The 27978-nt window shown below is 40.8% G+C and overlaps 2 protein-coding genes across 2 annotated transcripts; one reads left to right on the top strand and one right to left on the bottom strand.

The window, feature by feature from the left end:
- Positions 1–986: 986 nt before the first annotated feature.
- On the bottom strand, positions 987–17970 carry ATP5PB (ATP synthase peripheral stalk-membrane subunit b). Its single transcript, XM_027536196.1, has 7 exons — positions 17831–17970; positions 17615–17651; positions 10906–11051; positions 7915–8078; positions 7445–7570; positions 3844–4023; positions 987–1409 (listed from the first exon to the last, which is right to left on the bottom strand). Exons 1-7 carry the CDS (start codon positions 17868–17870, stop codon positions 1332–1334), a joined length of 771 nt encoding a protein of 256 aa, XP_027391997.1. The 5' UTR covers positions 17871–17970; the 3' UTR covers positions 987–1331.
- Positions 17971–17979: 9 nt separating this feature from the next.
- On the top strand, positions 17980–27706 carry WDR77 (WD repeat domain 77). Its single transcript, XM_027536194.1, has 10 exons — positions 17980–18337; positions 18588–18773; positions 20829–20970; positions 21488–21537; positions 23756–23826; positions 23955–24009; positions 24467–24538; positions 25111–25219; positions 25763–25831; positions 26383–27706. The coding sequence occupies exons 1-10, from the start codon at positions 18223–18225 to the stop codon at positions 26540–26542; spliced, it is 1029 nt and encodes a 342-aa protein (XP_027391995.1). The 5' UTR covers positions 17980–18222; the 3' UTR covers positions 26543–27706.
- The last annotated feature ends 272 nt before the right edge of the window (positions 27707–27978 follow it).

Raw genomic sequence — 27978 nt, forward strand, 5'->3', positions numbered from 1 at the left:
CCTTGGGTCATCCTTAAGCTTCTCTAACCTTTGAACCAGGATTAGGAAGGGCCTCGGGTTTTGCAGGACCATCATACCATGAAGATCAGAGGTAATAAAAATGGACAAGGGTTTCAGTCTGTGCTTGTAGTTTCCACTTGTTCCTACCCTCTCCCACTTCACATCTATCTTCCCTTCTTAAATGCCCGCTCCATGCATGTCAAGCTCCTTCATTAGAAACAAAGATTAAGAGCTTACAGAGACTGCTTAACCAGCTCCCACGAGAGCATAAAGTCAAATCTCTTAAATATAAACACATGTCCTAGTAGCTGTGCTTCTGACTGATAGTTATACACAAGTAAAGCGATGAGGCTATTTAGACTACCTGAAATGGGACGCTCAAAACATTTTGTACTAAAATCTGTACCGTATCATATATTCTGCCTGTCCAGCAGATTAATACCTTGCGGTAGGAACTTTTTATCTCTGTGTGACCATTGTAGGATAGTGCTTAGCAATTTTTCGTTTAATGAATAATTTGGAATACCTACTGACCCTAGTAAACTCTCCTTTACGCAACATCTTAATAATGATGTCAATCTGATTTCTATAGAAGATGAATATATTAGTCAATACTGACCTAAATGATTGTTTTATCCATTTGTTCACAAGTAAATCCTTATAAAAGTATGAGAATTAAATGCAGACAAAGCTATGGAAAGGCAGAATTTTCTATCTGTTGGATTCTTGAGAGTAATTTTATGACACATTTGAGCCCATAGTATTTTCTACAGAAATACTACTAAAGCAAAAATAAAGTCAATGATATATGATTTCCTTTAGCCATTTTAAGAATATTGAAAAGCTTTAGATTCCCCATAACCTAGCAGCAAGAAATAGCTTACCATTAATAATTATATAAATAAGATTATCAGTTCAGTGACATCTTTAATTTTTACCAATAAATGTTGAAATAGTATTTCAGAAAATTATGCATCTTGAAAAACTTTGTTTCAATTGTCACTTTATTGTTAAGATGGCTGAATTAATTACAAATTTAAACTATAACTTTGACAATTTTTAGCCAGGTACCAAATTTTATTCAAAGAAAATGCTTATTTAAAAGTGGTCACAGGACAACTCAAAATGTACAGCAAGATGAATTAGAGAAAGATCTTACTGGCCAACAGATTGTTTCAATTCTTTCATTGTATCAGACTCAAAACTTTTCATTTATAGGAAAGGTAAACTGTAACTTCAGTAGATAGCAATACAGAAAGATTTTATCACATTGACCGGTTTCCATTTAGTCAGTCAACTGTTTCTAGCTGTCTTAATAGGGATAGATGTGTTTACATAACTGGCTGAGCTTGAGCCTTCTTTGCGAGCAGCTTTAGATCTGCAATGCACTTGGCGATTGTTTCCTTCTCCTGTGATAAGGAAAGAGAAAGCTGGTTAGACCTTGTCTAATCACCTTGTCTAATAACAGTCATTCTAAAAGATACCTCCTATAAGATACTAAGGTTACTAAAGAATCTCAAGATGAATTACTGGCTTAAAGATCATCCTCTGTCGTCCCCTTCACCTCCTGCCTTCAATCTTTCCCAACATCAGGGTCTTTTCTAATGAATCAGGTCTTTGCATCAGGTGGCCAAAATACTGGGGCTTCAGCTTCAGTCCTTACAAGGAATAATCAGGACAGATTTCCTTTAGGATTGACTGGTTTGGTCTCTTTGCAGTCCAAGGGACTCTCGAGAGTTGGATTCTCCAACATCACAGTTCAAAATCATCAATTCTTTGGCGCTCAGCTTCTTTTATAGTCCAACTCTCACATCCATACATAACTACTGGAAAAACAATAGCTTTGACTATACGGACCTTTGTTGGCAAAGTAATGTCTTTGTTTTTTAATATGCTGTCTAGGTTTGTCATTGCTTTTCTTTCAAGGAGCAAACGTCTTTTAATTTCATGGCTATAGTCACCATCTGAGGTGATTTTGGAGCCCAGGAAAATAAAGTCTGTCACTGTTTTCATTGCTTCCCTGTCTATTTGCCATGAAGTGATGGGACCGGATGCCATGATCTTCGTTTTATGAATGTTGAGTTTTAAGCCAACTTTTTCACTCTCCTCTTTCACTTTCATCAAGAGGCTCTTTAGTTCCTTGTTTTCTGCCATAAGGGTGGTGTCATCTGTATATCTGAAGTTACTGATATTTCGCCCAGCAATCTTGATTCCAGCTTTACAAAGGGGATAATCAATTATTTAATAAAGCAAAACCAGGGAGTAGTTAAAGTGCCCTGGCTCATAGCTTTTATGAGTGAAACCTGTCTAGAGGTTGAAGCTAGATAATCCTGTAATCATGTGCCACTGATGTTATATTTTACAGCTAATAGTTGCTTGAAAAGGACCAACCTAACAAACATTAGTAATAAACAATGTTAAGAATAAAAATAATTCTTGTCTCTTTTGTACTTTCCAAATTTCTTAAATAAGTATATCACTTCTATATAAAAACATGTAATTTAAAAAACCAATTCATTAAATATTGATAGACCCTGTTTTTCTCTAGCCCTGCATGGTTATGCTGAAAGTGACCAGAAATGCCTAAGTATACTCTTTATTTGGGAAAGAAGAAATCAAGTGATAAACAAGTAAATAAAAATAAATAAATAGATGAAAATAGAAAACATTCTGTTAAAGTTCAATGAATTTAGCAGCTGAGGAGAGGAAATGGAATGGACATCACAGAATTAGAAAATGGAAGAGGCTCAGAAATAGACTTGCCCAGTTTTTGTTTCACAGAGAAGTATGTTGGTCAGATATGCAGATGACACCACCCTTATGGCAGAAAGTGAAGAAGAACTAAAAAGCCTCTTGATGAAAGTCAAAGAGGAGAATGAAAAAGTTGGCTTAAAGCTCAACATTCAGAAAACTAAGACCATGGCATTTGGTCCCATCACTTCATGGGAAATGGATGGGGAGACAGTGGAAACATTGGCTGACTTTATTTTTTTGGGCTCCAAAATCACTGCAGATGGTGACTGAAGCCATGAAATTAAAAGATGCTTGCTCCTTGGAAGAAAAGTTAAGACCAACCTATATAGCATATTGAAAAGCAGAGATATTACTTCGCCAACAAAGGTCCATCTAGTCAAGGCTATGGTTTTTCCAGTGCTCATGTATGGATGTTGAGAGTTGGACTGTGAAGAAAGCTGAGTGCCGAAAAATTGATGCTTTTGAACTGTGGTGCTGGAGAAGACTCTTGAGAGACCCCTGGACTGCAAGGAGATTCAACCAGTCCATCCTAAAGGAGATCAGTCCTGGGTGTTGATTGGAAGGCCTGATGCTAAAGCTGAAACTCCAGTACTTTGGCCATCTCACTGGAAAAGACTCTGATGCTGGGAGGGATTGGGGGCAGGAGGAGAAAGGGACGACAGAGGATGAGATGGCTGGATGGTATCACCGACTCGATGGATGTGAGTCTGAGTGAACTCCGGGAGTTGGTGACGGACAGGGAGGCCTGGCGTGCTGTGATTCATGGGGTCGCAAAGAGTCGGACATGACTGAGCGATTGAACTGAACTGATGTTGGTTAATGTTTCCCAGATGATGGAACCTGAACATAAGTGGGCCATAACAAGTGTTCTCAATGATCTTTCCACTATGAGTGAGAATTCTTTGGTAACCAAACTCTGAGGAAGGAGGAAACCTACCATGGCAGTTGTGCAGCACTTTCTAGGTTACCACTAACCAGAAAAACGAACCAGGGCTATCCCATTATTGCTAGGCTAAAGACTCCCTGCCAGCTATCCCTATACTATCAGAGTTATCAATACAACTCCAGAAGCTTTGAAACATCATGTACCTGCTGTGCAGAGATGCTCTGCACCACACGCTTCTCCACCCAGTTTATCATGTGCTCTTGTTCCTTCTGACGCATCATATTCTGCACAGAGATGTGATAGTCCAGGCGATTCTTTACCTCCCTGTATACTCTATGCAGCCGTTCCCGGTAAGTAACCTCCAAGGCCATAGCAATGTTATTCTGAAGCAAAATTAAGAAGTGATGAAAAATTGCTTGCACAAAGGATTACTTCCATTCTGAGGATTCTGCCTCTTAGAACAGCTACCACTTAACTGTATTTTATGCAAAGTTCATTTGTTTAATATGAACAGGTAATACATCTATCGGGTTAAAAGAAAATCTAACAGCATATAGTAAAAATATATTTAAAAGTATATACAGTAAAAAATTAAGCCCTCTCCAGCCCCCTCATAGGCTATCATCTTCCTATATTTCTTGTATTTTCTCCCAGAAATACTTAATAAACAAACATACATATTGTACACACATAAACATCACTTTTACTGGTTATGACATATAGACCCATCTCAGTTTTAAAACTTATATTGGATTCTACTATTTTTGTGTCTCACAACACATAATTTATTTAACTAAGCTCTATTAACAGATTAGGTTGCTTCTAATTCTTTCAACTACATATTGCAGTTTACATCTTTGCATTTATGTCTGAATATCTGCTGGGTTAAATAATAGCTAACATCTGTTGAGTATCTACTATCTTCTAAACACTGTGTCCATTCAATTAAATCTTAAAATCACACCATAGGATAGTTACTATATTCATTTTACAGTGAGGAAAACTGAGGCAGAAACCAAGGAATCTGTCTAACGTTACAGGGTCATTGAATTATGAAGCCAAGGCCTGAATATGAGGGGTCAGGCTACAAAACCCATGCTCTTAAAGATCCATTTTAAATTGTGATTAACATTGTCAAATTCTACAGAAAAGTTGTACTGCTCCATTCTTTCATCAGCAACACAAACAGCCTGATCAACAGTGTTTATAAAATCTTTACTTTCTGCTATTCTGATAGGCAGAAAAAAATGATCAATTTTAATTGTTGTTATATAAGGAGAAAATTTATATACTTAGAAGTCATTTACATTTACTTATATCTTTATAAATTGTTCATGTCCTATGCCTAGTTTTCTACTGGAATGTTGGTCTATCCTAAGGTAACTACCCTTTTGTATCACATGGAATGCAAGTGTCCTTTTATCTCTAACTTTGGTTTATGGTAATTTCTACATGCAAAATTTAAATTTTTAAAAATGAGATTAACTTAACAATTTTTCCTCCTATAGTTTCCTGGGTTTTTGAAAACTGAGGTATAATTGATATACAATATTATATTAATTTCAGGTACACAAACACAATGATTTGGTATTTGTATATATTGTGAAAGGATCACCAGAATGAGTTTAGTTAACATCCATCACTACCCAAGTTTCTGGATTTTGTTGTCTTATTGGAAACATCTTGTCTTTCCAAAGGTATTGTATTGTTTTTCATGTTGTCTTTTTCTTAAGGTTTCATTTCTAGTTTTTATACCTCTTATTTCTTTTTCTTCTCTAATATTAGCTACTGTATCCAGAATAATAATCAATAAAGCAACAGGGATATTGTCATTTTCTAGCCTGTAATGAGAATCTTTATACATCTCCCTGTTAAGTATAAAGGTTTGACATATTAAGCTCAAGTAGGCCCTATCTTCTTTCTCCTCAAATCTCAAATACTGCCTTGACTACTTTCCTGTTCAGCAAATGACCTAACTTCCTATTTCACTGAGAAAAAGGAAACAAAGAACTTCACAAACTTGTACCACTCTATCAGCTAATCTACCTCAACCCATACATACTTTGCCTTCCTTTAACTATGGAACTGCTGATGCTCCTGAAGCCAACCCTTCCACCTGCGTACGCCAAGCCCTCTAGCCCTACCGAAGGACACTGCTCTAGCAAATTCCTCCCTATGCATACCCCTTTCTTGCATCAAATTTTCTCTCTACTAATTTCTATCAGATCCTAACATGTAATTATACTTTCTATCGTTTAAAAAATCTTTTGGTTACTAAATCCTCTCCTCCGAGCTACTAATTTCTTTGCCCAACAATATTCTAACTCCTTCACAATTCTGACAGTGATTTACACCCAGACTCCAATTCTCCTCTTCCATTTTTTTCCTTTAATTTATTCCAACCACTTCACTAAAACAGCCCTTAACCAAGGTCTCCAACCTTCATACTGCTAAATCCGATGCCAAATTCTTAGGCCCTTTATTACTTGACCATTAAGCAGGGCAACTACAAATTAATCCTTGTTTCCACCAGTTATTTTCCTTCTTGTTCTGGTCTTACAGCTGTTAAGTGCCACTTGTAAGCTCATGATTTCCAAATTCTCCCCGGTGATTCCAGACTCTTGTATCTAATAACTCTTATTTGGCTAATTCACAGGCATTTCAAACCAACACACGCAAGACTGAAGGCTATTTACAACAAGGCCATCAGAGTGACTCTTTAAAACATCAGTGAGATCATATCACTCCTCTGCCTAAAAGATTCAATGACTTTCTCTCATCCTAAGTACAAGTCAAAGTTCTCACAGAAGCCTATGAGACTTCATATGATCCAGCCCTTGGCCACTCTCTGCCTTGCTTCCTCTTACCTTCATCCTCACCCATTCTACTTCAGCTACGTTGGCCTTCTTACTTTCCTTTGTCTATATCAAGTAAGCTTCCAGGGTTAGGGCCCTTGTGATTGTTCTTCCCTCTGTCTGCAATACTATTTCCTCAGACATCAGGTTCAAATATCACATCAGAAGCTTTTCTAAACTGCTGAACAAAACAGTTAACTCCCTCCTTCTAAAATTTCTTTTCCTTTAACATAAGTTCATTATTCTACAGGTACTTCACACAAGTTGACATTCATATCTGCTTATTATTATTTTTTTCTTTTCCTTCTCTCAACCCTTGGCTAAATAGGCACCAAGAAAGCAGACTTGGTTTTGTTCTCTGCTGTAATCCTAGCACCCTGCCTTGACCAGTGTCCACACTTAAAATATATCTATTAAGTATTTCATGAATAAATAAAAATTTTAATCACTATCATTTGATTCTTACAAAAAGCTACATGTTCAAAAGCCAGGTTTTGTGTGACATATTAGTTATGATGCAGGAAGAATTCTCCGGCTGTAACCTATGCATGAATAGATTTCTGAGGATTTCAAACATAATGTGCCAAGTATCTCTAGGGATCCTATTTTAAGACTTTCTTATAACATGCATGTTTGAAATGCATAGCATGTATTTTACCTACTGTATTTTACAGTGAATGTCATTTTTAAACTGGCTTTCTGTGTGGATTTAAAAATATGTTCTTTTATACTTTTTATTCTCTCTAGTTTTAGAGTAATAATTCTAATTATTTATCCACTTGAGGAGTCGTAGATATCTAAATAGCTTTAACAGTCAATCCCCACCCAAATACTCCTTTTTCCAAGTAAAATATGCTCAAACTATACAACCTTCATATGATTGTAAATTTTTGTTTTAAATATACACAAATGAGTAATTTCACTCCTCTGAGAAAGTTCTGAAACCTACCCTTTGAACATCAAAAAGGTAATGGCGCTTTTGAACCAGTGCCTGCTGTGACTTCTCCATATCAATAGCATCCTGGATTTGTTTGATGGACGCCTGTTTCACCTCTTCCAGTTGGGCAATTTTTTGCTGCAATTATGATATTTACAACAAAGATCAGTGAAGGTATCTAGGGTAATAAAAAGATTCACTTTATACTTCTTCACATGTGAAAACACCCACACACAAGAACTGCACAAATACTTAACAAGAGTTGCTCACAGTAGCTATGCAGTATCTTGCTGAAAGAACAAAACAACGGAAAAGCTGGAGAAAGTCTGGTAGTTTTAAAAAATTTATCTCAAATTAGTAATTAACATTTATATTGAAATCATTATAATTAGATTCATTTTTATATCCTTTGTTCCTATCACTTGATATCTTTGATGTTTCTAGTACTGTCTAAAACAGGAAATAAGATTTATGGGTCTTACCTCATTGAGTTTATCAGCAAATTCCCCAACAGAAGCACCATATTTTTTAACTATATAGACAAGGAACCCTATTGTTGATATGGCAGAGAAGGTCTCTGGAGTTATCACGTATATTTCTTTGGAGAGTAAATATAAGATAAGCCCAGTTCCAAGCACATAGGGTCCTAAAAGGAAGAAAAAGTTATTTTATGATAGATATGCTATAATTTTTTTTCCTATTTTATTCTTTTTTAAAACTTTTTATTTTGTATTGGGGTATAGGAAGAAGCACAAGCTGGAATCAAGATTGCTGGGAGAAATATCAATACCCTCAGATATGCAGATAACACCATCCTTATGGCAGAAAGTGAAGAGGAACTAAAAAGCCTCTTGATGAAAGTGAAAGGAGAGTGAAAAAGTTGGCTTAAACTTAGCTCAACATTCAGAAAACTAAGATCATGGCATCTGGTCCCATCACTTCATGGGAAATGGATGGGGAAACAGTGGAAACAGTGTCAGACTTTATTTTTTTGGGCTCCAAAATCACTGCAGATGGTGACTGAAGCCATGAAATTAAAAGACGCTTACTCCTTGGAAGAAAAGTTATGACCAACCTAGATAGCATATTGAAAAGCAGAGATATTACTTTGCCAACAAAGGTCCATCTAGTCAAGGCTATGGTTTTTCCAGTGGTCATGTATGGATGAGAGTTGGACTGTGAAGAAAACTGAGTGCCGAAGAATTGATGCTTTTGAACTGTGGTGCTGGAGAAGACTCTTGAGAGTCCCTTGGACTGCAAGGAGATCCAACCAGTCCATCCTAAAGGAGATCAGTCCTGGGTGTTCATTGGAAGGCCTGATGCTAAAGCTGAAACTCCAGTACTTTGGCCACCTCATGCGAAGAGTTGACTCACTGGAAAAGACTCTGATGCTGGGAGGGATTGGGGGCAGGAGGAGAAGGGGACGACAGAGGATGAGATGGCTGGATGGCATCACTGACTCAATGGACATGAGTTTGAGTGAACTCCAGGAGCTGGTGATAGACAGGGAGGCCTTGCGTGCTGCGATTCATGGGGTTGCAAAGAGTTGGACACGACTGAGAGACTGAACTGAACTGATTGTCAATTTACAACAGTGTAATAGTTTCAAGTGAACAGAGAAGGGAATAGGCCATATATATACATGTATCCAGTTAAGCAAAGTTAATAATGATTTTAAATAATCAGATTCAAAGATCAAAGCCTATATGAGAACCAGTAAGGTACAACTGAAAGGACGATAATCTGGACTTAGGGAAATCTGACTTTGCAATTTAGCAACGCTGGACAATACAGAAGATCTCTGAGCTTAGTTTCCTGAACTGTCAAGTGGGAATAGTACCTTCTTCACAGAATTGATGTAACTGAAAAACAATGTATATAGTGTCTAGTACAACTGCTTAACAAACGGGAAATAGTTTATAAAAATGTCAAGTTACTTTGAGAATAATTTGTGTAGCAAAATACACTATTTATTAAGTGGGGGACACTGGTCAGAATAAAATTTATCCACTCTTGCCGATTTACTCAATGTGAATCTGACACTGGTAATAAACAATTAAAACAAAAGAGACACAATTATAAAGCAACATATAAGTAAAAGACCTAAGTAACAGGACTTTCACTTCCTGTAGTACCTTATTATAAGGCTTCTATTATGGCCATCTTTTTCTTTAACCAGGTCATGAATTCTGAAAGGATACAAACCATCATGTACCTTTTAGGATTTTCCTCTGTGACTCACAAGATGCTATGCAGGATTTAAGACAGGTCTTTAGGGGAAGCAGTTTACAGTGTTTCTATGCAATACAAGTACCAAAGGATGTTAGGACATACTATAAGAATAAAAGGGTTACATTCTCAAATGTGTTTTACCCAGTTTCCCACACAAAGTTTACACAGTTCACTTAAAAAAAAACACCTGCCTTCAGTGTATACATTTTAAATGTGAATTTATTAAAAAAAAAAAAAGGCCTATCACATGTAGCATTTTTATCACCTATGGAGATCTGATGTTTCTCACAATTTTAATTATGGAAAAGCTATTTTAGGTCATTCCTTGGAGAGATTAAAAAAAAATCTTTGATATCCAGTGTTTCACAGTCATAGCTATATTTGGATACAGCAAGAGAAGCAGCGTGTATAATAAAAGTACACTAAACTGAACTGGAGGACCCATGTTTAAGTACTACTCAGTCACTAAAGAGAGAATAAACCTCAGCAAGTTGTCTTCTAGTTCTTCTGGGTAATAAAAATGTCTTCATAGAACTGTTTTACGGATTAAATAAAGTGAAAGCATATGGCGTTACAAAAATGAAAGATTTCAGGACAGTTTAGACCTTTTTAAAAGGAAAAAACTGGTAAGTCCGGTCCAGTTCTTTTTTCATAATCACACACACAATTATACATACAGTACATAGTCTCTATTGCCTTACCTGGCTTTTTTTATCCATAGTTCTTTCCATCTGAAATGTATATTTTATGGTTATTCTTTTTTTTTGGGGGGGGGCACTCCACATGGCTTGAGGGATCTTAGTTGTCCAATCAGGGATTGAAACTGGGCCCCTGCTGTGAAAGCACGAGTTCTAACCACCGGATTGCCAAAAATTCCCCAGTTACTCTTATTTCTTTATTGTCTATCCTACAAAAGAATGTTCCATGATGGCAGGTACTTTAGTTCACCACTGTATGCCTAGAACAGTGCCTAGGATAGGGCAGGCATTCAATAAATTTGGTGTATCAACAAATAGAGACAATGCTATAAAATCAAGTTAAAATCCCCAACAAAATTACTCCAAAGACAAGTTAAAGCAATCAAATCAATTGTTACACTGAATCACTCCCACACTCTACTTTTGAAAACAGCTGACTTGATTTTTCTGGTGTATGTGGAAAAGGTAAGAAGCCACTAAAATTCTAGATTAACATAAACCAGAGCATCCAAACATACTATCAAACACTGGGCAAATGCTCACCTGTTACACCAGTTTTAGGATAAAGGAACTGGAAGAATTCCTCAGGGATCAGCCCAAAACGAACTTTTCCTCCATGTTCAGGAAGAGGTGGTACAGGGGCAAGACTTGGCTGCCCTGTGTGAAAGATCCTCGTTGCCTGCAATACCCTATAGGTAGGAATTATACAAATTTAAAGCTTATTCTTTAAAGAGAACACAACATATGAACAATTGTAGAAAGAATGGATAGGGATGAGGATTAAGGTAGTTTCCCCCTGTCCTGATGGAGAGAGAACAAACCAAGAACAGGAAGGCCAGGGTCCAATAATTAGCTGTGACAAGGGGAAACAACTTACTTAAAGCTTTATGTAATCTTCTACCTAATACTAGAATTCCTCTGTTAAATCTCATAGATAATCTGTCTAGCACCTTACACATCTATTACCAGCACTAAAATATGTAAGAACACAGACTCTGCAGCCAGGCTATTTGGGTTCAAATTCTAATTTACACTTTTGTAATCTGTGATTTCTCTAAGTAAAGTAAAACAAAGAATATGACCTTAGAAGGTTGTTGTGAGGATTAACTGAGTTAAAAAAGTAAAGTATATTGAATGGTGCTCAGCGTATGTTGTTTTATGTAAATGGTTAGTTATTACATAGCTACCGTGTTGTGAGCTCCCTGATGGCAAGAACTTTGACCATTCTGAATATTCTGTGATGGGGTGCTAAACAACCACTAAGTGAAACAGGCTTTTGCAGTGTTGGATATCTCTATGTTCATCCTTTGAACTGCTACGTACATCCTTAAAACTTCTATTGATTAGTTCTAATTTTATTCATTTATTTTGTAAGATAACACCCATGTATCTGGGTTAAATAAACATCTCAGTTCCTTCACAAACCTGATTGTCCATTACAAGCAGCAATCTGATTTTGTTTAAAAAAATGAAGTATACAGAACTGAACATGATACTCTAAGTACAGCTTGACCAATCCATTCATTCTACAAACACATACTGAGAACTTGCTATTGCTATTATTGGGTTTTAACTACTGTACTGTTATCATGAATTTGCCAACTATTCCGGTCTTAAAGTAACTTAAGATTAACAGTTATAGCATACTGGTGTCTTATTAAGATTCTGATGAAATAATATCCTCCAGTCTTTTCATATCTGCTGTCAAGTTTAGTCTCTTTCAGATTATCAGTATGATTTTGTTCCTCACCTCCCCATTCTATCTCTTGACTCCTTGCAATGTAAGAGTTTATATTATTTCACTGACTATGGTTCATTGCTTGTCTTCCAAATATTATTGCTGCTTCCTAATGTATTATGAGCTACCATACTGACTTTTGGAATCCTAGAGTCATGCTCGAGATTCTTAGGAAAATCAGGGTTTCTCAACCTCAGCATTATCAACATTTTGGACAACTGACAATTCTTTGCGTGGAGAGCTGTTCTGTGCACTGTAATTAGCAGCATCCTTTATATGCCAGGTGCCAGTAGCATCCTTCCTCCTACCCAGTGCTGACAACCAAACACATCCCTAGACACTGTCACAAGTCCCCTGGAGAACAAAACTGCCCCCGGCTGAGTACAGATTTAAATCACAGCACTAAAGAACTTGCTTTATTGTGAATTTTACCTTTTATCATTAAAATATTCATCTTTTGTTTCATTTAAAAATAAATAATTTTTTTAAAAAAGAACTTGCTTTCAATTCAGTTCAGTTCAGTTGCTCAGTCATGTCCGACTCTTTGCGACCCCATGAACCACAAAACATCAGGTCTCCCTGTCCATCACCAGCTCCTGGAGTCTATCCAAACCCATGTCCATCGAGTCGGTTATGCCATCCAAACATCTCATCCTCTGTCGTCCCCTTCTCCTCCTGCTCTCAATCATTCCCAGCATCAGGGTCTTTTCAAATGAGTCAGCTCTTTGCATCAGATGGCCAGAGTACCGGAGCTTCAACTTCAACATTAGTCCTTCCATTGAACACCCAGGACTGATCTCTTTTAGGATGGACTGGTTGGATCTCCTTGCAGTCCAAGGGACTCTCAAGAGTCTTCTCCATCACCACAGTTCAAAAGCATCAATTCTTCGGTGCTCAGCTTTCTTTATAGTTCAACTCTCACATCCATACATGACCACTGGAAAAACCATAGCCTTGACTAGATGGACCTTTGTTGGCAAAGTAATGTCTCTGCTTTTTAATATGCTGTCTAGGTTAGTTATAACTTTTCTTCCAAGGAGTAAGCGTCTTTTAATTTCATGGCTGCAATCACCATCTGCAGTGATTTTGGAGCCCCAAAAAATAAAGTCTGACACTGTTTCCACAGTTTCCCCATCTATCTCCCATGAAGTGATGGGACCAGATGCCATGATCTTCGTTTTCTGAATGTTGAGCTTTAAGCCAACTTTTTCACTGTCCTCTTTCACTTTCATCAAGAGGCTCGTTAGTTCTTCTTCACTTTCTGCCATAAGGGTGGTGTCATCTGCATATCTGAGGTTATTGATATTTCTCCTGGCAATCTTGATTCCAGCTTGTGCTTCTTCCAGCCCAGCGTTTCTCATGATGTACTCTGCATAGAAGTTAAATAAGCAGGGTGACAATATACCACCTTGACGTACTCCTTTTCCTATTTGGAACCAGTCTGTTGTTCCATGTCCAGTTCTAACTGTTGCTTCCTGACCTGCATACAGGTTTCTCAAGAGGCAGGTCAGGTGGTCTGGTATGCCCATCTCTTTCAGAATTTTCCACAGTTTATTGTGATCCACACAGTCAAAGGCTTTAGTCAATAAAGCAGAAACAGATGTTTTTCTGGAACTCTCTTGCTTTTTTGATGATCCACCAATGTTGGCAATTTGATCTCTGGTTCCTCTGCCTTTTCTAAATCCAGCTTGAACATCTGGAAGTTCATGGTTCATGTATTGTTAAAGCCCGGCTTGGAGAATTTTGAGCATTACTTTACTAGCATGTGAGATGAGTGCAATTGTGTGGTAGTTTGAGTGTCTTTGGCATTGCCTTTCTTTGGGACTGGAATGAAAACTGACCTTTTCCAGTCCTGTGGCCACTGCTGAGTATTCCAAATTTGCTGGCATATTGAGTGCAGCACTTTCACAGCGTCATCTTTCAGGATTGGAAATAGCTCAACTGGAATTCCATCATCTCCAGTAGCTTTGTTCATAGTGATGCTTCCTAAGGCCCACTTGACTTCACAATAGTTGGACACAAATCCTCTCCCTAACTGGCTGCCTTAGTTCAAGCCCTCAGCTACTCTTGCCTAAGAAAGCTAACAATCAAAACCTGGTCTCTTGGCTTCTCTTCAAATACCCCTTCAACCCAGTCCCTCACTGCTGCTTTTAAAATTTTTAAAATACAAATGTGACTTTAAAACTCTCCAACAGGCTCTCTTCTGGCCATAGTAAACAAAGTACTTAATACAGTATACATGATTCAGCACCTGTTAAGTTTTATAGCCTCCTCTTCCTTCATTCTCCTACTTTCCAGCCATATGCAACTACTTACAGCTTTCCCACATGTTCAACCTGGTTTTAGAAAAGGAACAAAGATCAAACTGCCAACATCTGCTGGATCGTTGAAAAAGCAAGAGAGTTCCAGAAAAACATCTATTTCTGTTTTATTGACTATGCCAAAGCCTTTGACTGTGTGGATCACCACAAACTGTGGAAAATTTTGAAGGAGATGGGAATACCAGATCACCTGATCTGCCTCTTGAGAAATTTGTATGCAGGTCAGGAAGCAACAGTTAGAACTGGACATGGAACAACAGACTGGTTCCAAATAGGAAAAGGAGTAAGTCAAGGCTGTATATTGTCACCCTGCTTATTTAACTTCTATGCAGAGTACATTATTTGAAACACTGGGCTGGATAAAGCACAAGCTGGACTCAAGATTGCCAGGAGAAATACCAATAACCTCAGATATGCAGATGACACCACATTTATGGCAGAAAGTGAAGAAGAACTAACGAGCCTCTTGATGAAAGTGAAAGAGGAGAGTGAAAAAGTTGGCTTAAAGCTCAACATTCAGAAGGCTGAGATCATGACATCTGGTCCCATCACTTCACAGCAAATAGATGGGGAAACATTGGCTGACTTTATTTTTCTGGGCTCCAAAATCACGCAGATGGTGATTGTAGCCATGAAATTAAAAGATGCTTGCTCCTTGGAAGAAAAGTTATGATCAACCTAGACAGCATATTAAAAAGCAGAGACATTACTTTGCCAACAAAGGTCCATCTAGTCAAGGTTATGGTTTTTCCAGTGGTCATGTAGGGATGTGAGAGTTGGACTATAAAGAAAGCTGAGTGCCAAAGAATTGATGCTTTTAAACTGTGGTGTTGGAGAAGACTCTTGAGAGTCCCTTGGACTGCATGGAGATCCAACCACTCCATCCTAAAGGAAATCAGTCCTGAATATTCAATGGAAGGATTGATGTTGAAGCTGAAACTCCTATACTTTGGCCACCTGATGCAAAGAACTGACTCATTTAAAGACCATGATGCTGGGAAAGATTGAGGGCAGAAGGGAATGACAGAGAACAAGATGGTTGGATGGCACCACCGACTCGAGACATGAGTTTGAGTAAACTCTGGGAGTTGGTGATGGACAGGGAGTCCTGGCGTGCTGCAGTCCATGGCAAAGAGTCGGACATGACTGAGCAACTGAACTGAACTGACAGCTTTCTTTGGTGGCTCAGATGGTAATGAATCTGCCTGCAGTGCAGGAGACCTAGGTGTGATCCCTGGGTCAGGAAGGTCCCCTGAAGGAGGGAACAGCAACCGACTCCAGTATTCTTGCCTGGACAATCCCACGGACAGAGCCTGGTGTGCTACAGTCCATGGGGTTGCAGAGTCAGACACGAATGAAGAGACTTAACGTGCACAGTTTTCAAAATAAAAAAGACTGCCTGATGCTGCTTCTACTTGGTATGCCTTTCCCTTAAGGATTGCCAAGACCCACCAGCCTTTAGAATATCTCAAATATATCCTTTACAAAGGCTTCTCCAACTGTGGGCCAACATTTATTCATTCAACAAAACACTTACAGACTCTCTACTTATGTTAGGCACCAACAGTATAACAATAAGCAAAGTCTCAGCCTTAGACATTCTAGTGGGGGTTTGGAGTGTGAGAATGTATATACACACACACACACAATTTCAGACAACTGTAAATTCCATGTAAATTAGGAAGGGAAAGGGCTAAGGAGCAATGGGTCGTGGGGAGAGAGGCTTTTTTGGGAGAGATTAGGTGACATCTGAGCTAATGACCGGGAAAAGAGAGATCAGCAAGTATAAAGATCCTGAGGCAACAATAAGCTTGGCAGTTTTTGGAAGAATGGCAAGAACATCAGTATGGCTGAGAATGAGCTAAAAACAGAAGGTAAGAAGACAAATCAAGAGGTAGGATGGGGTCAACTCATGTTGAACCTTCTGGGTTATTTTAAGTTTGGATTTTATTTCAAGTGGGACAGGCAGCTCTGGAGGGTCTTGCAAGGGAAGGGTGGGGAAAGGACATAATCCCTGTGACTCCTGTGAGAATGGCCTGTAATGGGAAAAGAATATAAATTCAAGGAGACTAGATAGGAGACAACTGAAATAGCTTAGGTGAAATGTAATGGTGGTTCATACTCCAGTAGTAGTGGTAGTGAAAGAATGGTCAGGGTCTGGATATAAGAAGAAAGAAGTGCCTTATGAATGCATTAGAGAAATGTGAATGAGAAAAAAAGGATGTTCCTCACATCTTATACATGTATTTATTACCTATGCTACAAAGAGTTGTTTGTCTGTATGGAATCTTTCTTCTTTGAAATGTTGGAAGCAACCAATGAGTCTTACTTTATTTAACTACAGATAAACCTAAACCACCTTTTCAAGACACAGGACTGTTATCAAATCTTGCAAGATTTAGGATGAAGTCCGGAAGTAAAAAGAAATTACAAAGAAAACTGACACGTTTTATGACATAATATTAGTAACAGGTTCTAACATTAAGCACATAATAAGCACATATTATGTACCAAGCACTGTTTTTAGAGTTCCCAGGAACGTCCCTTAATTCTCATAATCCATAACGTACTATTATATCTATTTTGCCTATGGAGAAATTAAGGTCCCACAGCTTGTTAAGTAGAGGAGCCAAGTTTACTCTCAGCTTCGGAGTCCTCATTGTAAACTACTCCATAGCTATCTCCTCTGCTATGTGAAGGTAGGTACTTATCCATACTCATTTATTTATCTTTGGTTATGGAGGTGCAAGATAAATATTTGCTGAAACACTGAATAATTTCTCTGATATGACAGTAAAATTTGGAATCTGGGAGACAGATTAAAAACTACACGTTTCATTTTTTTATTTAACAAAACTTGCCCTTGGGTATGCAATCTAGTAACCCCGATACAGGCTGCGGCAGCTCTGTCTAGCTGAAGGTCACAAGGGAGAGGGGCGGGGCTTAGGAGACACCAAAAGCAGTTTCTAAACAGTTTAGTTAGAACACATTACTTTTTCTCTTAACCTCGACTATTAGATGATACAATGGTGTTTCAGGCAGTTACAGGATCACACGTAAACGAGACGTTAAGCGTTCCAATATAACCAAAACAAAGGTAATTACTGGCCTAAAGCTAAAGGCAGATTAACCCAGAAGTGAAATGAGGTGATAAAGCAAGAACCAAAGGAGATATTACATCCCTCACACTTACCCTGGACCGAGGAGGGCTGCGTTCTTCAGAGAGGGGGCTACAAAATTACAAAGCGTAGGTTAGCAAGGTCACGATGAAATCTGGTTTGTCTCTTCCTCGGCCCCAAGTCTCACTGCGCTTTTCTTCACGCCCTTTCCTCCCACCCGCTCCAAGCAACCACAGACGCCTCGTTTTACGATCACTCTGCTATCCAGGACCAGGGTGTGTACCTCTCACCTGCTGCGGCAGCGGCAGAAAGTACCACCCGGGACAGCATTGTCAGGTAGCGTTCACACAGCAATCTTCCCGCCCCAGTGACCCCGACAGAAGAATCTGTCAGGGACAGAAGCAAGATGGACGCTCAGAAGTCTCGCGAGAAGAGAACTTCGTGCCCTTTCCGTCAACTTCCGGTCTTTTCTCCCCCCTCGCGATAAGAAGCAGAGAGCCGGTTGCGGGAGGGTGCTGGCGGGAAAGCCGGCTGGGCTCTTAGAAGCAGATCTCGCGAGATGTAGGGAGGCTATAGCTTGTCTAGAGGGGCGGAGGCCCGAGAGGAACCACGTGGGGACTCCTGGAGCTGAATCTCAGGCGGGCATCCAATTTGGGTCTAGATTGAAGTTGGAACCGTGGAGATGCGGAAGGAAACACCGCCTCCCCTAGTGCCCCCGGCAGCCCGGGAGTGGAACCTTCCCCCTAATGCTCCCGCCTGTATGGAGCGGCAATTGGAGGCTGCGCGGTACCGGTCTGGTGAGCCTGGGTCCTAGGCCGGGGAGTTTCCTTACCCCGCCCCGAAGTGCCCCTTCCCGGGAATAAACCTTCCAGCCCGCATCTCGATTCCCCGCTTGCCAACCTGACCCCTGCTTCGCTTCGCTGAGCTCACCCCAACCGTGCCCCGCGTTCCCGGGCTCGGGTCCAGATCCAGTTAGCGGGCTGCTGGGCTGTTACCAGGGAAACGAGCCTCTCCACTCCTCATGCCGACATCTGGTATCTCCTTTAGATGGGGCGCTCCTGCTCGGGGCTTCTAGCCTGAGTGGCCGCTGCTGGGCTGGCTCTCTCTGGCTTTTCAAGGACCCTTGTGCCGCCCCCAACGAAGGTTTCTGCTCTGCTGGAGTCCAGACGGAGGCCGGAGTGGCTGACCTCACTTGGGTAGGGGACCGAGGTATCCTAGTGGCTTCTGATTCAGGTGAGTCACTTGCTCCTCAGCTGTACAGGTGGAATGGAGGCTTGGGGTATAGGTCGGGCTGGGCTCAACTTTTAATGTCCCATACTCGGTGGAGGAATTCCAGATGAGCTGCTTCAGATCCTAAAAGATGATGTAGTTAAAGTGCTGCACTCAATATGCTGGCAAATTTGGAAAACTCAGCAGTGGCCACAGGACTGAAAAGGTCAATTTTCATTCCAGTCCCAAAGAAGGGCAATGCCAAAGAATGTTCAGATTCACACGATTGCACTCATTTCACATGCTGGCAAGGTAATGCTCAAAATCCTTCAAGCTAGGCTTCAACAGTATGTGAACTGAGAACTTCCAGACGTTCAAGCTGGATCTAGAAAAGACAGAGGAACCAGAGATCAAATTGTCAACATCTGCTGGATCATAGAAAAAGCTAGAGAATTTCAGAAGAACATCTACTGCTTCATTGACTATGCTAATGCCTTTGACTATGTGGATCACAGTAAACTGTGGAAAATTCTAAAGAGACGGGAATACCAGACCATTTTACCTGATAAACCTGTATACAGATCAAGAAGCGACAGTTAGAACTGGATGTGGAAAATTAGAACTGGACAGGTTCCAAATTGGGAAAGGAGTATGTCAAGGCTGTTTATTGTTACCCTGCTTATTTAACTTATATGCAGAGTACATCATGGGAAATACCAGGCTGGTTGAAGCACAAACTGGAATCAGGATTGCCAGGAGAGATATCAATAACCTCAGATACACAGATGACACCACTCTTATGGCAGAAAGTGAAGAGTAACTAAAGAGCCTCTTGATGAAGGTGAAAGAGGAGAGTAAAAAAGCTGGCTTAAAATTCAACATTCAGAAAACGAAGATCATGGCATCCGGTCCCATCACTTCATGGCAAATAGATGGGGAAACAGTGAAAACAGTGGCAGACTTTATTTTCTTGGGCTCCAAAATCACTGTGGATGGTGCCTGCAGCCATGAAATTAAAAGACGCTTGCTCCTTGGAAGAAAAGCTACAATAAACCTAGACAGAGTATTAAAAAGCAGAGATATCACTTTGCCCACAAAGGTCCAATATAGTCAAAACGACGTTTTTTTCTAGTCATGTGTGGATGTGAGGGTTGAACCGTAAAGCAGGCTGAGCACCAAAGAATTAATCTTTAGTAACTGCAGTGCTGGAGAAGACTTTTGAGAGATCAAACCAGTTAATGCAAAAGGAAATCAACCCTGAATATTCTTTGGAAGTGCTAATGCTGAAGCTGAAGCTCCAGTACATTGGCCAACTGATGCAAAGAGCCAACTCATTGGAAAAGACCCAGATGCTGGGAAAAACTGAAGGCAGGAGGAAAAGGGGACAACAGAAGATTAGATGGTTGGATGGCATCACTTACTCATCAATGGACATGAGTTTGAACAAACTCAAGGAGTTAGTGAAGGACAGGGAAGCCTGGTATGCTGTAGCCCTTGGGGTCACAGAGAGTTCGATGTGACTTAGAGACTGAACGGTAGCAACAACATACTTCGTGCTTGGGGGAGCTTGAAGGTTTTGGTCCCAAAGGAGAATAACTGTGTGGGTAGGATATACCTGTCCCAAGATTCTAAATTGGTGGACATTTTAGCAAAATTCATAACAAAATTAAGACATGAATGAAACTGTTTTTCTCTGTATCCACCCAAGATCAAGAATGATGTTGATCTTAAAGATGATGCTGAAACCAATCTATGCTCTTTCCATCTCTTCCCAGTTTCTTACATGTCTTTATTCTGCTTTCTTTGTTTTGAATGTCAGACTTAGTGGACAAACCAGTGGAGGGTTTCATGTTTTAAAAAAAAAGAATAGAGGTGTTGGCAGGTATTGCATGGAAGGATAAAGGTGGGACAATTAATGTCCAAATAACTGGGACTATTTAATCATACTAAACTGTCTGCTATCCATATCATTATGGAGATGTCATCCTTGTCTTTCGAGAACTTAGCATCCTAGAAGTGAAATGCTGTCTTGATGTAACCCCAGCTTGTTTCCTTCACCGTCTTCCCCACCCTCAATAGGTGCTGTTGAATTGTGGGAGCTGGATGAGAATGAGACGCTTATTGTCAGCAAGTTCTGCAAGTATGAGCATGATGACATCGTGTCTACAGTCAGTGTCCTGAGCTCTGGCACACATGCTGTCAGTGGTAGCAAAGACTTCTGGTGGGTCCCCGCTCTCATTGCTCCTGTTTCTGGGCCTTCTTTGGGTGTCTTAGATGTCACATTAGCCTCATTAAGTAATGTTTTGGGCTCATTATAAGAACCCAGTGACTAATTACGGCATACCTATAAGGTTTCTTGGACTTCCCTGGTGGCTCAGATGGTAAAGCATCTTGTTTACAATGCGGGAGACCTGGGTTCAATCCCTGGGTCGGGAAGATCCTCTGGAGAAGGAAATGACACCCCACTCCAGTACTCTTGCCTGGAAAATCCCATGGACGGAGGAGTGTGGTGGGCTACAGTCCATGGGGTCTCAAAGAGTCGGACATGACTGAGCAACTTCACTTTCACTTTCATAAGGTTTCTTACAAGGTTTTCTTAGAGATTTTGCAGTCCATTGTAAAAGTAGACTGTACCAGAAGTCCAGTAGATGACAAAGATGTAGGAATATACATTTGAATACATGTTTTTATATATATAGTGTAGGTCAAATTAAGTCTCTGTTTCCTTTGCTTCTTAGCATCAAGGTTTGGGACCTTGCTCAGCAGATGGTTCTGAATTCATACCGAGGTGAGTGCATCTTCTTTCCTTTTTAGTTCCTGTTGTAGCTATTTTGTAGCTATTTTGTTTTTATTCTCTCCTTTGTGCTCTTTGAGCTTTCCTTGGATGCAGGGACACCAATTCTTTGCTCTCCTGCCTGGTAGTTTTCTTCCAAAACTATGGTCAAGTCCCAGTGTTGACTCTAGCTCTTAATCTCCCTATATCTTTTTAATTGACAGGCTCATCACCTTCTTGATCACCTGAGGCTCAAACTCCCAGTCCTCTTCCACTCCTCCTTTTTCCATCTATCAGTTGGTCCCCAAGTTCTTTGGAATTTTTTTCCGTTTGGTCAGTGACCTTCCTTTTCATTTCTTATGCTCCCATTTACATTCAGTCTTTAGCTCACCTAGACCGTGGCACTCATTTCATCTCTTGACCCATCATCTTTGGTCTTTCATTGGTTTCTTGTGGCTTGCAGGTTAATACCTCAGGTTCACGTCATGGCATTCAAGCCTTTTTACTGTCATTCCTCCTTCAAGCATATCGTGCTATCTAAACAGTACATCTCAGGCATTCTTCAAGTATAAACTCTGATACTCATGAATCTTGAACTTTTTGATTATTCCCCTCCATAAAAATCTCATTTTTAGAAGATGAGAGCCATCATTTTCTATTAACTTTCCCCTTTTTGCTCACTTTCATTAACAGCACTAGCAGTTAACTTTGTTTGGGGAGCCATTCTTCATGAAGATACCAGATCTTAATGAAGATAACGTATGGGGCATTAATGTATGTGTGACTGAAAGACGTAGATATAGGTGATAACTGGTTCCCTCACTGCCTATCTCTGCCAATTCTAACTGCAAAGTGTATGATTCAGATATGTGCAAAGCAAAACCACAGACTAACACGTCTCCTGGAGTTTCAGATAGTTAGACAATAATGTTAAAATGCCAGTGTTCAAAGTCTACTATATTAGCCTTTTGTTTCCTAGACATATGATATGTTTTTCTGGCTAATGCTAAATAAACACTTGCCCCTTTCAGCCTTTTTCATTAGTTCTTTTTTTTTTTTTTTTTTTTAATTTAAATTTAAAAAAATTGAAGTATAGTTGGTTTACAGTGTTGTGACAGTTCTTTGTGTTTATTCGTATTCCCCCCACTGATTTCAAATTCCCTAAAGGCAGAGGCCTCACGTAGTTTTTCATCTTTCATCCTCCACCATGGTGCTGCCCCAAAGCTTTCTTTCAAGTGAGCAGTATGTTCTTGTTCATAATGTTGGCTTTCCGTGGATTCTATGGAAGGTGGCTTGAACCCACCTTTCTATCTCAAGGCAGAGCCACATCTATCTTAGAGTATGGTTAAATCACTTTGGAGAAGGTGGTTTCCACAGCCTGTAATTAACATTTAGAGTGACCTTTAACATTTTTAGCGTGCAGCCCTAAAAGAATTGTGAAAAACTGTACCCTTTCACATGTTTTTAAATTAGTACCTAAATACTTGTGTTCGTGGTGTGGCCAAGAAAGGTCAGCCTCCTTCACAGAATTTTACCCAGATGCTCTTTCTTTTGTTCTTTGGCTCTTACAAAAACCCTCTTTTGTTTTATGTAGGTTTTTATGCTCTGAACATCACACCATGGTAAAGTTTGGGGTGGAGGAGAGGTGTGTGTTTCTTTTACACATGGGAGAAGGATGACTGTGAGAGTAGAGGTCTGCAGTGCTGGCAGACCACAGGCAGCTTCTTAGTTTGGTGTGGAGAGAAAACACTGGAGAAATGCCCTTAAAACTCCCGAGTGTCCAGGACTCCCTTGGAAGTCTTTGTATGCTACCTGGAGGCATGTGTGCTTGTGCTGTTTAGGCTGTCTTTATTGTAAATCCCTCCACCGATCGGAATCAGCCTTTATCATTCATGTCTTTCAGTTCCGTTCCGTTCAGTCGCTCAGTCATGTCCGACGCTATGACCCCATGATAGTCAGGCTCCCCTGTCTATCATGAACTCCTGGAGCTTACTCAAACTCGTGTCTGTAGCCGTTCATTTTCCTGCAAGTCTACTGAGGTTTTATAATGCTATCAACATTTCCTCTTAGGTTTTGTCTCATCCAGACTCTCACGGAATTTGTTCATTTGCGTCATAAGACTAGCTAGGACTAGTTCTTACAGCCTCCCTCCTACCCCTTCATAGTATCTGGGCTTCGTGATAAGATTGCTTTCATTTCCTCTGTCATACTTCTTGTTCCCTCTCCTCTACAGCTCACTCTGGGCAGGTCACCTGTGTTGCTGCCTCTCCCCACAAGGATTCTGTGTTTCTTTCATGCGGTGAGGTAAGATATAGCTGCTTTTCCCCACCCTTGACCACACCCAAACCCTTTAGTGCTAAGTCTAGCACGGACGGCTTCTGGCCAGCAGCTGTTTTTGGATTGTGAAGCCCTTTTTCTATTCCTTCTTCTAGGACAATAGAATTTTACTGTGGGATACCCGCTGTCCAAAGCCAGCATCACAGATGGGTGAGTCTGAGAGCTGGTGGTGGGATGATGGTACTAGGAACCCATCTGGAAGAGACTTTCCTTGGCCAGAGTCAAAGGCAAAGCTACCAGATGTCCAGTCACTGACATGAATGATCTAATTGCTTTCTTTCCCACTGAGGTTCATGTTGTGCAGTGGGTCCCAAGAGGAGGGGCTAATTCCTGAGGGTGGGGGTAATTGATATTTCCTGGATGGGCAAATAAAGGGGCCAGAGTTTTCAACTTCATGCTTTATGTTGAAACTTGCCTGTGACTCAGGTCTGGAAAGATCAGGAGGCTGATAGGTTGTGAGGATCAAGAGTGAGGATGGGACTGCCTTAGCAGAACTTGGGAAACTGAATAAAGGTGCTCCTGGGATTTAGAGTGACTTCGCCACCGAAGCTTCTTCTCAAAGCTGAGGTCAGAGTTTTGTTCCAGACCCTTCTTCTCTCCTTCACAGGCTGCAGTGCCTCTGGCTACCTTCCTACCTCCCTGACTTGGCATCCTCAGCAGAGTGAAGTCTTTGTCTTTGGTAAGGCAGCATGTCCAACTGTGTGTTGACTCTGGGAAGGGGAGAATAAGCAAGAAAGCTTACTCCATAGTACATGAGGCTCTGGCTGCTCAGTCTGTCAGCACACTTGAGCACTCAGTGAATTATGCTAATGGGGGTGTGCGAAAGTAGGATGATCCAAAACTAGTTTTAGTTTAGCTTTAAAGAACACGATAATTTTTATTCTAGAAGATTTGATTCCTGATTGTTTGGTGTGGCTCTTATATTCATGGCTAGAAGTCAGTGGGCCACAAAGCAGGAGGATTGTTACATAGGGAATCCTATTGCATAGTAGGCAATAGTTGTGCTAACTTGGTGATCTGGCTGTGTATACTGTGATGTAGTTTGTGGTTAACACAACAGTTATCTCATCCAATAGTTTTAATTTCCACAACCCTCAAATGACTAATTATTCCTACTTTACCAAGGAGGAAATGAATGCTCAGAACAGTTAACTTTTTCAAGATTGAAGAACCAGCATTCAAATATAGATCTGGCTGAGTTCAAAGCCCATTCTCTTAACCCCCTTGACATACTCCCTCTTCTTCCTTCAGGTGATGAGAATGGGACTGTCTCCCTTGTGGACACCAAGAGTGCAGGCTGTGCCCTCAGCTCTGTTGTGCACTCGCAGTGTGTCACTGGGCTGGTGTTCTCCCCACACAGGTACTACTCTTTTTCATCAAGGGCCTGGGAGATAGGAAAGGGAAGAGTGCGGGAGAATACTTGTGTTGGCATAGCATTAGCTGATTGGGTGGTTCCTTAAAACAGACACTGTTTTAGCTAAAGACCTTAATTAGTAAAAGATCTCTTAAGACTGTAGTCCGTTTTTTGGGTTGTATGATCTCTGACTGCAAATGGCTAAAACATGGTCTTGTTCCTGCTCAACACCCCAAATGACTTATACTATGGGCTTCTTGGGCTGTGTGGTTGGAAAGCCTGTGTTTCTGGGTTATTGCTGAAGCTACAGGGAGGGACCAGATGGGATGGTTAGTTGCAGGGATGGCTCTCTGCCCTAGCTTTGCTCCATTTTCCTCATCTTCCCTTGGAACTTGTACTGTAGACTTGAGTGGTAGTCAGGCTTTAAACCAAAGTGGGGATCAAGCTACCTTCTCTGGTCACTTTAGAGAGGGGTTTGGGGACTGCCCAGTCAAATTTTGTCCTGATACTTATGGACTGATCTTTCGCAACCTTCTCCTTCTCTCCTAGTGCTCCCTTCCTGGCCTCTGTCAGTGAGGACTGCTCACTTGCTGTGCTGGACTCAGGCCTTTCCGAGGTGTAAGTGTGACACGGACCCTATGATCAGGAGTCATGGAGGGACCAGCAGATGGCTGGGTCTTTTTACCCTTTGGAAAAGCACGTTGTCTCTTTTCAGGGAGACTTGGTGATGGAAGCAGGCTAGCTGTTGACTGTCTCCCTGTTCCAGGGACTGACTCCCAAGCTCTGTGCCTGGTAGAGGAATGTGGTGTTAGGTGGGATTCCTGAGCCTGGCATTCCAGTGATCTCTCAGAAAGGAACACTGTGTGCTTTTTGCACAAAGTACCACGTGTAGGAATGCAGCCTGCTATAGGATAAATGACCCCAGACCCAAGATCTGAGGGTACTGCCTTCTTTGCCACAAGATGCTGTCTGACCCTGACTCACATCATACCCTTGCTCTAGCTGTCATTTCTTCTATGAAAATAGGATTGGATTGGATGATGGAGTCTTCTTTGTGTGGCTACACTGCTAGCCTGATGACTAGGTCATATATGGTGAAGTGGAGTGTCTTTCCGTTTTTTTTTCTTCTGTCTCTTACCAAGCCCCCACTTTTCTTTGTTCTCTTGTAGGTTTAGAAGCCGAGCCCACAGAGACTTTGTGAGAGATGCTACTTGGTCTCCACTCAATCACTCCCTTCTTACCACAGTGGGCTGGGACCATCAGGTCATCCACCATATCCTGCCCACAGAACCTCTCCCAGAGCCTGGACCTAAGAGTGCTGCCGAGTAGATTGGATTTCAGACAAGAAGTGAATCCCCTATGAGTATCCACGCCCTTTGCCCCTGCCCTCTCAATTTATGAGACAACAGAGGAGCCTTATGCAGTATGTTGGTACACGACATCTGTGCAGTTAAAAGGCGCTGTGTCTCAGCCTGGGGGAGGCTGGATCCTGGGGTCCTGTAGTCAGGGAAGAAAAATTCCCTTGAACATGGATGTGTGTGTGTGTCTGAGTGTGTGTGTAGATACGTAGTCTTTGTAGGTGGGGGGAGGGAGAAAAATATCCATCCTGTGTCTTTCCCAGAGCCCAATCCTCCCCATGCCCTAAAAATTAGCAAGGAATTTTTATGCTTCCCACTGTAGCTGTGCATTAGGAATTGGCCATGTCTGAGGTACGGGATGTGGGCATTCCTGGATTCTTGGAAACTGCTCATAGAGATAGGAGCAACTTTATTTTTTTATAGAGCTTAATTCAGCTTTATCATGAGCAGTACTTCCATTTACATCCAGTCCAGCCCACTTTAAGGAAGAGCCAGGACACTCACTGCAGTTTTATGCATCTCCTTGTTATTAAACCGAGCCAGAAGTCCAGTTTCTGGCTGAATGAGAAGTTTGGCTGGTACCTATGTAATGGCCCCTCACTACCGCCACCCCTGTGGAGTTGTGTTGATGAGGATGGATGTATTTCTGTCATAGATGCCATAGAAGAGGTTCAGGATGGAGAGCTTAAAAACATTTCAGTTAAAAACTGACATAGACCTACATAGGAATGTTTGCCGCCTTCCCACCTGAAAACAGCCTGGGCCCTGACCTCTTTTGCCTCTGGGTCCCTATCTCTGGACATAGGAAACCTGATGCTATTTTGGGGGACTCTGAAGAGTTTAAATACAGCATCAGAGAGAGAAGTACCGGTCAGTGAAATAAAAAGTTGATTCATCGTTGGCTTGTCTTTTGAAGCATGTGTGTTATGTGCAGTTAGACATGTCACTTACGTGAGTCATCAAGGTATCTATCTTAGAGCCTGTTACTTTTTCGTGTGCTTCCCCAGCCCCCCAGAGTAGCTAGTTGAAACTTAAGGTAAATATTTGTTTACTGGATTGATGGCTGCTGCCACTTAAAAGTTATGGATCAATTACTGATTGTATTGAAACTAAATTAAATCAATTATGTACTTTTGTGCTTTGCAAGTTTTGTTTAGCTAAAATCTCATGAAACTGGGGTAGTTTCATGGGCGAAGTATTTGTAAGTAAAGCTGCTGTGTTTCACCCTTGCTAAGCGTGAGCTCTGGTCTCACAATTACCCTCAAGTAAAAACATGGGACTTTGTTATTAGATGGTCTACCTATTGGGTTTGGGGAGAGGTGAGAATGAAGCCTTCACTGTTCTTCCGTGTGACTTTAGAGAGGTAATAGGGTGTGTTGATAGAAACTCTTTAAGTTCTTCCTGGAG

This window comes from Bos indicus x Bos taurus, chromosome 3 (genome assembly GCF_003369695.1).
Source record: "Bos indicus x Bos taurus breed Angus x Brahman F1 hybrid chromosome 3, Bos_hybrid_MaternalHap_v2.0, whole genome shotgun sequence".
Lineage (NCBI taxonomy): Eukaryota > Metazoa > Chordata > Mammalia > Artiodactyla > Bovidae > Bos > Bos indicus x Bos taurus.